Below are 12,366 nucleotides of genomic sequence, written 5' to 3'. Positions count from 1 at the left end.
AGGGAGAGAGAGAGAGAGAGAGAGAGAGAGAGAGAGAGAGAGAGAGAGAGAGAGAGAGAGAGAGAGAGAGAGAGAGAGAGAGGCACACCTGTGAACACTATCACTTACAAGGAAAATCAAGAGGGCAATTTGAAGACACCATTTCTCTCCTTTCACCATTTGATTATGATGACAGAATTCAAGTTACCAGGCTTGTTGGTCAATCCCTTAACCACTGAGCCCTCTGGCACAACTGTTCTCTGGTTTAAGGCAGGGTATCACACAGCCTGGCCTCAGACTTTCTACGCAACTAAGGACTACTCTGATTTCGCCCTGATCCTGTTGCTTCCACCTGCAGAGTGCTGAGAGCAGAGGCACATAACACATATAACTTAGAATGTCATCTTAAAAATTAATCTACAAGTCAAATGGTGCATTTTAAGACTTAAATATTCCACAATAGCTTTCCACTAATTGTCCCCACAGGTAACATGATAAATAAACTTCCATTAGAATTTTGTGTACAACAAAAGAAATGAAAATAATTTATACAGAGAACTATGCAATCTCATGAGCTTTCCCCCTTTTGTAGTGGAGTTTTGGTTTCTTTTAAAATTCAGTTATATCTGACATGAACTCTGGTACCCCATATCTGACCACCTCCCCTTGGTGAGGAGGATTGGTAGCACTCAAAGAAAGAATAAGCAAGCTACCAAGATGAGGCTTGATAGTCTGTGACCATATAGTGGGGGAGGAGGTCCCCCTCAGTCATAGACCTAGGGGAGGGGAATAGGGTGAAAGCGGGAGGGAGGGAGGAACGGGAGGATACAAGTGATGGGATAACAATTGCGTTGTAATCTGAATAAATTAATTAAAAATCAGTTATATAATATAAACTTTTTTTGTTGTGTTTTAATCATGTGGGTTATGAGGCTGCTTCAGACTGTCCACAGCAGCAGACTGTTTGCCTTGTGCAGGCTCTGAGAGGGGCATGACCTCTGCTAGCAGCACATAGTTTAGTTCTGAGGACTTTAGAGAGGATACCTATCAGAGCCAGAGAGGAACCCGCGGTGCCCTCAGGAAGGTGGCTGCTGCCCCTGATTGTTTCAGTTTGATGAGAAGAAAAAGCTGGAGCTATCTTGACTAGAAAGACTGGACTCATCAAGGAACATGATGAGCCTTAGCCAACAGGAAGCAGCCTGAGAACAGCATTCCCTTGCCACACTAAACATTTGTCTCTCCTCTGGTGTTGAGTGTTGGAAGGGATTGTGGTAGAGGGAGGTAGAGGCATAAGGAGCCGAAATAATGTACACCTACATCCTTTGATTTTTTGAGAGAGATGGTCTATCCTGGAACTCAGAGATATGCCCCTGCCTCTGCTGGGATTAAAGGCGTGCACCACTGCTGCCCATTTCTCCAAAGGTGCATAAACATGGCCAATGACATAAAAAGATACTCAATATCATTCATACTCATTAGATGAAATAAAAACAACATACCATTTCACAGCTATCAAGAGTACTAATGAAACACAAACGCACACAAATGAGAAGAGTAAGAGGAGGGAGAACACTGTTGAGAACCTAAGCAAAGTGGGAGCCCTTGTAAACTGCAGGGGGAAAAATGGGAATTGGTATAGCCGTGACAGAACACAGTATGTCATAAAAAACAGAATCCAGCCTGGTAGTGGTGGTGCACGCCTTTGAGCCCAGAATTTGGGAGGCAGAGGCAGGCAGATCTCTGTGAGTTCTAGGCCAGCCTGGTCTACAGACTAGGACAGCCAGGACTACGCCTGTCTCAAAACACAAAATAAAACACACACACACATACACACACACACACACACACACACACACACACACACACACAGAAAAGAAAAACCGAAGGAGATTTATTATGTACTCATGTTCACTGCAAGAAGAAAAGGCTGGTGGACCTTTAAAATGTTACCCAAAGTAAAATGACCCACTTATAAAAGAAACCTACCACACACTTGTATTTATAGCAGGTATCTGGAATAAATCCATAGGAACACAGAACATAATGGCCAATGCCAAGAAAAGGAGGTTCAAGAATTACAACATAGTAATGAGATTTGAGTTTTGTATAACAAAAAGATATTCAGTAGATAATGGGTGCACTGTGTTAACGAAATTACTGTAATGGAACTATACAATTAAAAATGGTTCATGTCAAATGTTAATTATGTTTTACCATCCTTTTTATTTAACTCCACAGCAGAAAAAGCAATGAGGGAAACCATACTGTGTTGAAGAGTTAACCTAGTTATCTATTTATTAAGACCATAACTAAGACTTCTTACTCGACATGAACGTGCTATATTTTTTATTATATGCATATTTTTGCAGAGAAAGTAAGGTGGATTAGAAGTTTTACTGGAGCTGGGTGTGGTGGCGCATGCCTTTAATGCAAGCATTCAGGTGGCAGAGGCAGGTGGATCGCTGTGAGTTCGGGGCCAGTCTGGTCTACAAAGCAAGTCCAGGACAGCCAAGGCTACACAGAGAAACTTGGAAAAAAAATTGTTTTGCTGGTAATTTTGTAAGCGGCATTAATTTTGAGGTTAATTTATCTTTTTTTTAATTTTAAAGGTGGAGAGATGGCTCAGTAGATAAGAGCACTGTCTGTTCTTCCAGAGGTCCTGAGTTCAATTCCCAGAAACCACACGCTGGCTCACAACCATCTACACTGGGATCTTATGCTCTCTTCTGCCATGCAGGTGTACATGCAGTAGAGCATGCATGCATGCATACATACATACATAAAACAAATAAAATTTTTTTAAAATAATAAATTTTTTTTAATTTTAAGGCCTTTATTTTATATGTATGAGTACTTTGCATGTATTTGTGTAGTAAATGCATGTATACACACTACATGTATGCCTTGTGCCCAGTGAGGTTTGAAGGCGTCAGGTGCCAGGGACCTGGAGGTTCTCTGGAACTGTGGAGGTCCAAATGAATATAGGAAACTGAACCTCTAGGTCTTTTGGTAGAACAGCACAGGCTCTTAATCAATGTGCCAGCTCTCCTGCCTTAATGTTAAAAGATTTTCAACAGAAATGTCATTTTAAACTAATGACAAAAACAGTGTTAAGTAGTTCCTTAGAAATTTTTAACAAGTTGGAAATGTATTACCAGAATTTCAACTTCAGTTAGTTCATTCTAAAAGAGAGTAAGTATTTGCCTTAAGTTTTTTACTTTTCAACTATGATATCTGGATAATACAGTTTTGTTATTTATGATATTATTTCTTCCTACTTTTGAAACTTTTTATACAAAAATACAACTATATTCATAGGTTTTAACTGACTTTCAAGTTAAGGTATAGAAACTCAAGAATCATGTTTGTAGTAGCTTAGTTTTTTGTTGCTGTTGCTAAACATGATATATGTATGCTTCATTTAACTTGGAATATGAGATTTAGTTTGTTTATTGAGTCAGTGTCTTACTATGAAGCCCTGGCTGGCAAGAAACTCACTATATAGACCAGGCCGGCCTGAAACTCACTGAGCTTCACACATTGGTATGAAAGGCATGCCAACACACACACCCTTTTCTTTCTTTCTTTCTTTCTTTCTATCTATCTATCTATCTATCTATCTAATACTAGGAGCTGGAACATATTCATTTAATAAACTTGTTTAAGCCTATAGATGAAATGAGTATCTTTGTTTCTTGAAAAAAGTTTTAATCAAAACTGTAGCTCATGGAAATCATTTTCCATGTTTAATCTTCTTTTGAAATGCTATTAATTCAGTTTAGCTCATTCCCTCCTTTGTCTTATCTTGTCCCATTTATTTATCTATTCATATTGAATCCAGGAACATGTGACTGTTTCAAAAGTACTCTACTACTGAGTTATATCCCTAAGCCTCTATTTTTAAGATCATGTATGTATTCAAACTGCTTAAAAGGAGTGATCAAAATAGACAAAGTAAATAAGTACATTTCTATTTTACATTTAGAGAAGAATTATGGAGTTAGCTAGCAAAAATAAAAAATAACAAAAATAAAAACAATATATGTAAGCAAATTACACTTTAAAAATTTGCAAAGCAGGAGACAGGCTAACTAGTGTGCCTATGACACAGGTTTTGGTCCCAATATTAGGAATTGGGGGTTGAAGAGTATGTAACCTGGCTTATTCATCAGTTATATTAAACACCTGAAATACTGTTTAAAATCCTTTTTTTTAAAAATGTGTATTTGTATGCTTCTAGGAGTGCATGCCACGTGTATGCAGATATCCACAGAGGTCAGAGGAGATCTTTGAATCTCCTGAAGCTGGAGCTACAGGCAGTTGTTGAGCTGCTCAAAAGGTCAAAAGGGGTCTTGAGAAACAAATAGAGGTCCTCTAGAAGAGAGGTTCTTACCCACTGAGCTATCTTTGCAACTCTAATAATTTTTAAAGGGTTTCTACCATATTAATATGAGATTAATTTAAAGGAATCACTGCTTACTTATTATTTGCTAAGCATTTTGCTAGAAAGTAGTAACAGTTGTTAAATGTGGTTATTTTCCTAATAAAATCTTCTTTTTCTTAGAGAAAAGATGTCAGGCTAGCCTAGAACTCTCTAGGTAGATGACGCTGATCTTGAACTCCTGATCCAATCCACCTGCTGTAGCCTCTGAAATCGCTGATATTACATGCACATAAACCATGGCCAGCCTGCTGAACAGAACTTAGTGACTGTGTTTAGTTAGAATGTTTCTTTTATAAAACTCTTCAAACTAATGAGAATTTTATTAAAATATTTTCTGAAACCGTTTCTTGATATAAACTGATCTGAGCACCACGTGATCCTGTCTGACCTCCAGTGAGGTCTGACTAACAATACAAGAACAAACACGCTGCTGAATGCTTCGGAAACTCAAGCGCCTCTCCGTCACTTAAAAATGTCAGTCAGCATAACCATTCCACACTATACATAAAACATATCAATGACTATTTCTTGACTAGTCTATAGCCAAATTCAAATTTTCACCTACATGGGTTGAGCAAACTATTATGAACTAAATATTCTGAAAAATATTAATCAGGCCAATACACACAACTCCTAAGTACAACAATGCTTTGGAACTTCTGCTAGATCACAATTTTTCAAAAACATTAAACTGTAATTGGCCAGACACTTGCTCAACTTATGTTCAATGCTTACTCATTTAAATAACTGACAGTCTTAACAAGACATCAACAGATCTTACCAGTGCAGGCCACTGAATCTGTCTGCTCTTTGATCCCTGAGTCTGGCTAGGGTCTTTCCTTTCGGCCCAGATTAAGTGGTATTCCACCAAGAAAGTTGAAAAATCTTCATAAACTTTAACCCACTCCCGTTTATCCCACTCAAGGTCATCAAATTCCACGTAGACCTATAAAAAAAAAAAAAAAGGAAAACACACTATTTTACAAGTGATATATAACAATGATATTAACCCAAGAAATAAAAATAGAAAATACATGTTAAGTATTATTTTTCAGTTTTTGGCATGAAGTCTTGGTATAATTAAAATGTAGCCCAGAATGATATCAAATTTGTGATCGTCCTGTTTTTCCCTCCCAAGTCCTAGAGCTTAGAACAAGACACCTGATTGTTATTTCTTTAACAAGAAATGAATATAAATGAATATATGGTAAGAAAAGTAATTGTTGACCAGCACATACTACTCAGCATATCTGAAATACAAACTAAAAATATTGGGAAATATTTTCCAAAGTAAACAGGCAGCTACAGAAGTATAGAGTATATGCTTAAATCCAAAAGGCCCTGAATATACATCATTAAAAATAAAAAGGTAAATAGAAAATATATTAAGCTTTACAAGTTACTCATTCTTATTTTATCTATGAAGTACGAACACAAGCACCAAGAACATATAAGCTGAATCTGGCATAAAACATTAGTCACAGAAAGTAGCAGAAAAAGGTTCACAATGTACTAGTCAATAAACATAACAAACCACATTAATAGAGTACAAAATTATTTTTAATGATACAGAAAATATATCTGGTAAAATTTATTAGTCTTTCATGGGAAAGCAACAGCAGCAGCCCTCCACAGAGCCAGCCATTGTGGCAGACACCTATGACCTCTGCATTCTGTAGTCTGAGGCAGGGCAGTTGCAAACTGGAGATCTACTGGGCCGCTCTGTTTACTTGGTGGATTTCATTTGTTTGTTTGCTGCTATTGCTGGTTTTGTTTGTTTGACTTTGTAAGGGCTAGATTACTATGGCTGCAAACTAAAGCAGCTACTAAACTTTCTGCGTAAATATATCACAAAGGCACAAATGACTAATTTTGAAGGAAAGATAAGTATGTCTGCTTGCATATAGCTGCTCTGTTTGCTGATTAATCAGTGTTTGTAATTATCTAAGAAAGGAAAAAGACGACTCCATTCTACACAAACATTTGCATCTGCATATAAGAACTAGTCATTATGATGCTAAGAATTCAGAAAAATTGGGTTTACATCCTAACTGAGATATGACAACAATACATTCTGAGAACTGGTCCCCTGGTAAATAAGATGAGTATATAGCTCTTTCTTTAATAATTTTGTTGTTGTTTTTGGAGACAAGGTCCATAATTTAATCCACACTGGCCTTGTAATTCATGGCAATCTCCCTCCTTGGCCTCCCAGATTCTGGAATTACAGGCATAAGCTACTACATTCTGCTAAATTTAGTGATTCTAACTTATTTTAAGTAGCTGCAAGTTGATCATAGTACCTACTTAGTATAATACAGGTCTAATTTTGTTGTATTTACATTAAAATGAAAATGAACTGCATGACTTTAAGAAATTTACATTTCCTTTTTTTTTAATATTTATTTATTATTATGTATACAGTGCTCTGCCTGCATGTACTCTTGCAAGTCAGAAGAGGGTGCCATAGCACATTACAGATGGTTGTGAGCCACCATGTGGTTGCTGGGAATTGAACTCAGGACCTTTGGAAGAGCAGGCAGTGCTCTTAACCACTGAGCCATCTCTCCAGCCAACTTTAAGAAATTTATCTTGTGGTTTATTCAAAACTAAACAGCAACCTCAACCTAATGCTGCTTAACCACAAAGAATATTTCACATTAAAAATTAAGGTGGTTGTTGTCTTGGAGTATGCCTTAAACCTTCGCACTGGGAGGCAAAAGCAGGCAGATCTTTGTGAGTTAAGGGTTAGCTTGGTCTACATAGTTCCAGCCCAGCCAGGGCTACTTAGTGAGACTCTCAATACATAATAAATAGACAGTGATAAATAAATGTTAGACTACATTAGTTAACATTCCTCTATGAAATCTGTAGCATATACGTATCATATTCATGTTTTTATTTATAAAATAGGTATGGGGTGGGGCAGCGTGCAAGTCAGTCACGCAATGTTCAGTAACAAGCATCCCACTTTGAGTCATTGGGCTACATCTCCACCACCATCGTGTCTATCCATGAAGCTTTTCCTGACTTGCTACTGGACTATCTAGAAAATACTCTACAAAGAAATAATATAGGGAACAATACTGTTACTACAAGATTCATCTATGCATTGATCTGTATGAGTAATTTAACCAAAAAATCAGTATCAAAATCTGCTATGATTGGGCCCTTGTACTGCCTGGTTTTGTGTAGCACAAATTAAGAGTCATCAGAGAGGAAGAAGCCTCAGTTGAGAAAATGCCTCTATAAGACCCATCTGTAAAGCATTTTCTCAATTAGTGATCAATGGAGAAGAGCCCAGCCTATTGTGGGTGGAGCCATGCCTGGGCTGGTGGCCCTGAGTTAAGAAGGCAGGCTGAGCAAGCCATGGGACGCCAGCCAGTAAGCAGCACCCCTCCCTGGCCCCGACATCAGGCCCTTCCTCCAAGGTCTAGTCCTGCTTGCCAGTTCCTGTCTTGTTTCTTCCTCCAAGGATGGACTATGATCTGAAGCCTCAAGTTGGAATAGCATACTTAACTAGGTGTATTCCATGCCCTGTTTCAAATACTAAGCTGTCTTGTGATGACTAATAATACTTACTGCCAACTTGACAGGCTAGGAGGCAACTGTCCTGACTACAGACTTGAGTTAACTGAGGTAGGAAGACCAACACTAAATGTAGAAATCACCATTCCTGTCTCTGCTTCCTGACTGAAGATACAATGTGACATCCCCCCTCACTAAGATTAAAGCCTAAAACAAAACTGTCATAGCCAAGAGATAGAAGACCCCCCCAAAAAAATCAATAAAAGAATGCCACAAAATAAAACCATAAGAAATAAAAATTGGGGTCTTTGAGAAATGTGAAATGTCATTTCAAAGGAGAATGCATTGGTCCTCAACAAATAGTAAAGATAATTGGACACCCATATAAAAAATTCAACAATGCAAAAATATCTAATTTTAGTCCATACTTCACATTCTATACAAAATGTAGACTCAAATTGGTTCAGACTTAAGGATATTAAGTAAAACATTTTTCTAAAGGCAAAATTTTATGACCTCTGGGTAGCAATATGATTCATAGAAATAATATTAAGGTCATAATCTATTTTAAAAAACGAAATGAGGGAGCTGGAGAGATGGTCCAATGGTTAGAGCACTAGCAGCTCTTCCACGGGACCTGGATTCAATTTCCAGCACCCACATGGCAGCTCACAACTATCTGTAACTCCAAATCTGACACTCTCACATAGACATACATGCAGGCAGAACACCAATGCACATAAAATAGAAATAAATTAAATGAAATATCAAAATTTAAATTTTGCTGTGACAAATCAGTGCTAACAAAATGAAAAAACAAGCTACAAATTAGAGAAACATTTACAAGTAATGTCTTTGACAAAATACTTGTTATCTTGAAACAGAAAAACTTACAAATCTTTCAAAAGAAAAGGAAGCACAAAAATACAGGTGAAAATTTTTGAACAGCTGCTTTTAATGAGGAAGAACCACAGTCCTCAAGCCTGTAGAACCTCAGACACTGACATGAAACATGTACCACCTACACAAGCATGCATGGATGCACAGTGAGAAATGAAATATAACTTGGAATACTGTAAAGTATGTGAAAAGAAAATTAACAGGAGTCAGTGAGTCTAAATTAAATGACAATAAATCTTGTGTTCCGGGACTTTCAGATATAGAACCTACTTTTTTCAAGTTCAAAGTTGTTCTGTTTATATGAAATCCTAGACAACAGGCCAGTTCCTTAGAGAAAAGAATAACACTTGCCCCGACCAACCCACCACGGCACCCTCGGCCCCCGAGGTAAAAATCTTGCTATTTATCCACGACTGGCTTGTATGTGCCTAGAATGTGTCTCAGTCAGGACACACAAATTTCCCAAAAAGGCTCCTGACTCAGGTGACACAGTACTAGGCTTACAGACACTTCCACAAAAGAAACAGGGGGCATTGGCACACGGTTTTATCTTTCTTGCACTATACTTAAGGTAAGGGTAGGAAGGGACAGTAACAGGTGTATATACTATTGTTAACATTCATAGATATGTATATGTCCAGTTTCTGAAGAATTTTACAGGAAAATAGAATTCAGGGACACTTTTTTATCCTAATGAAAATAAGCCCTGTGAACAGGAATATTGATCTTTCATTCTTACTTAGCCAATTGTAATGTTTCAATTAAAAAAAAAAAAAAACCACAAAATTTGCAAACAAGGATCATTATTCTTTATTAACCATCGTTTAATCTATGGTTTTTCACTAGGAGAAAATTATAAATTTGTCCTTCACTTAAAAAACAAAAACCAGCTCTCTCTCTCTTCCCTCCTGTGTCTGCAGACTGTCTCTATAACCTGACGACGACGACACCACCACCACCACCACCAAAACCTTTCACGTGGATCTGCTGGGTGGCATGATTTCTATTTTGCAATGCAGCTCCACCGCTTACATGCCAGAAAGAGGCACCAGATCTCACTATAGATGGTTGTGAGCCGCCATATGGTTGCTGGGACCTTTGGAAGAACCTCTGAGCCACCTCTCCAGCCCATATTTCAAGTTCTTAAAGACTATTACAGCCTCCTGAAAGACCTGTCAGAGATGAAACCCCAGCTCCAGGACCCCTGCTCCCTTAAGTTCCAGAGGACTTTGAGACCAAGCGCCCCGGTTCCTACTCCAGAAGAATGAGCCTTCACTCCAGCAGCCATGTTCGTGTTCGTGTTCGACTGACTCCACTGGACTGGATACGTATTTTCCCTCCTCCCCTTCTTGTCTGTTCCTGGGCAACCCTTATATTTGGAGATTCGAGGTTCAAGAAACCTTTGTTCATAATAAACAAGTTTCTCCAAATAGGGTGTCAGAAGCCAATTGAAATCGTCACCACACCCACATCCATGCCTCCTCTTATTTGACAGAATTTTTGTTTGCTTCCTCTTTGACCAAAGAGAAAATCACTGCAGGGAAGGACCAGACACTTATGGGGGCTGCCCCTATTGGTCATGCCACATTCACATGCCAACACAGAAGAAGCTCTTTCACCCTTACAGAAAGACCCTCTGATCTTCTACATCCAGGACCCGGGGGATCCCAGATGGGACACTGGCGTCACTAGTAAACTCTACTGCTGCTCCATACCTGGACTCCTGATAAGTATAATTTATATCTGTAGAAAATATGTCCCAATCACCCAATCTTATGACATGGAAAAGGAGGAGAAAGGCCATTGCTTCTCTGACAGCACCCCTCCTGAACAATACAACCCTGTCATTTTGTCTCTAACTTTGGACTCTGAAGGAGCCTACAAGCTCCTGAATGTCACCCAGCCTGGCCACTTTGCAGATTGCTGGCTGTGTGTCCCTCCTAGGACCAGCTCAGAACAGCCACTGATGCGTCCCCAGCTATCTTGTCAGATAGCTTCACCTCGCCATTCATCAAGTGCCCTAACTCCAGCATGGCCACAACCCACACCTCTTTAGTATCGCCCGCCCTCTTTGGACTGGCAAGCTGTTTCAAGGCATCTGGGGGGACATGTTCCGTAGGGATGTTAAGTTCCTTAGACTGCAATGAAACTATAATCCTCAATACCTCATCTCAGCCCCAATGCCCTGCAGCTCAGGACACCTCGATTCTTTGTGGTACTCAGGTCTATCATCATCTACCCACTGGCTTGTCAGGGACTTGCACACTGGTGCTTCTCTTTCCCGGGGTGGGAGTAATTCATGGAGAAGAACCTTTCCAGTCCCACTTGTGGGCTGGACAGTACCCATCATGATAAGCGGGCAGTTCAAATTTTGCCCCTCCTGGCTGTTGCAGGAATTACTGCCCATACAGAAAATGGTAGCCTATATTCTCAGCTTTCTTCTCAATTTATCCAGGACCTCCAGCAAGTGGCTCAGACAATATTAACTCTTCAGGGACAAATCGACTCTTTGGCAGCACTGGTACTCCAGATTCAACAAGGACTAGACCTTCTTATGGCTTCAGAGGGTGGACTTTGTCTCTTTCTCCAAGAGGAATGCTGCTTTTTTGACAACCCGTCAGGTATAGTACAAGGTAAGACTCAACAACTTCAATCAGAGCTCCAAATGCGAAGGGAACAGCTTGAGGCTTCTAACTCGACCTTTGAGAATTCCATATGAATATGGATTTTACCTTTCTTGACCCCTCTTCTGCTCATTTTTCTGATCTTGCTCTTCACACCCTGATTTATTAACTTCTTCTCTACATTCCTCCCGCATCAAATGCAAAAGATCTCTAATTCAAACCTTTAATCAGTTGCTTTTACAGGGTTATCAACTCCTGGCCACAGAACCAAATGCTAAGTACAATCAAATATTCACTGATGGTGAGGCCATATCCTGAGAGAGACTATGTCCCTGATCAGCAGGAAGTAGCCTAATGAACAAATTTCAGCCATATTTCTTCTCCTCACCATCACCCCCTTTCTGGTTCCTTATTTATTTATTTATTTAGTAATAGCCAAAAGTGATAATGTTAGTAATCAGGCAGCAATGCAGCTACCCCAAAGGCCCTGGGACCATGGGAAAGCAGACAACTTCAAAGCCAACCCGGAAATATGTCATCACCAGCCAGCAGGATTTAAGTCCCCTAAGCAACATGTGCACTTTCTGTGCCTGTGTTGGGTCATCTTATTAAAGGGAATTCCTCCCATCCCCATCTCCAACCCTGCCCCAGTATAAATCCTCTCACGTGGAAAAAAATAACAAAACCCAAAACCATTAAAAAAAAAAAAAGGGGGGGGGGGAGAAGAAAAAGACCAAAAACAAAATAACCTAACAACAACCTTGTCCTTGTCTGGTATACTAAAGAATGTACAAAATACTTTTTCAAAATTTGAATCTTTTAATACAGAAACAGTAACATAATGTTCTCATCAGCTCTAACAATTTCATTTACTTATTTGTTCATTCATTC

General features: G+C 39.1%; 1 protein-coding gene across 3 annotated transcripts in view; it reads right to left on the bottom strand.

The window, feature by feature from the left end:
• Positions 1 to 12,366, bottom strand: part of Jmjd1c (jumonji domain containing 1C) — a 160,550-nt gene that overhangs the window by 92,135 nt on the left and 56,049 nt on the right. For all 3 annotated transcript variants that reach the window (XM_051153179.1, XM_051153178.1, XM_051153177.1), the window contains exon 2: positions 5,205 to 5,369. Coding sequence is in view for 1 of the 3 variants with exons in the window: in XM_051153177.1 (XP_051009134.1) it covers positions 5,205 to 5,369 (165 nt within the window). In the remaining 2 variants the exon portion in view is untranslated. The remainder of the gene's footprint in view (positions 1 to 5,204; positions 5,370 to 12,366) is intronic.

Source organism: Acomys russatus, chromosome 11 (genome assembly GCF_903995435.1).
Source record: "Acomys russatus chromosome 11, mAcoRus1.1, whole genome shotgun sequence".
In the NCBI taxonomy this organism is placed as follows: domain Eukaryota; kingdom Metazoa; phylum Chordata; class Mammalia; order Rodentia; family Muridae; genus Acomys; species Acomys russatus.
This window is presented reverse-complemented; position numbering and strand designations above follow the sequence as displayed.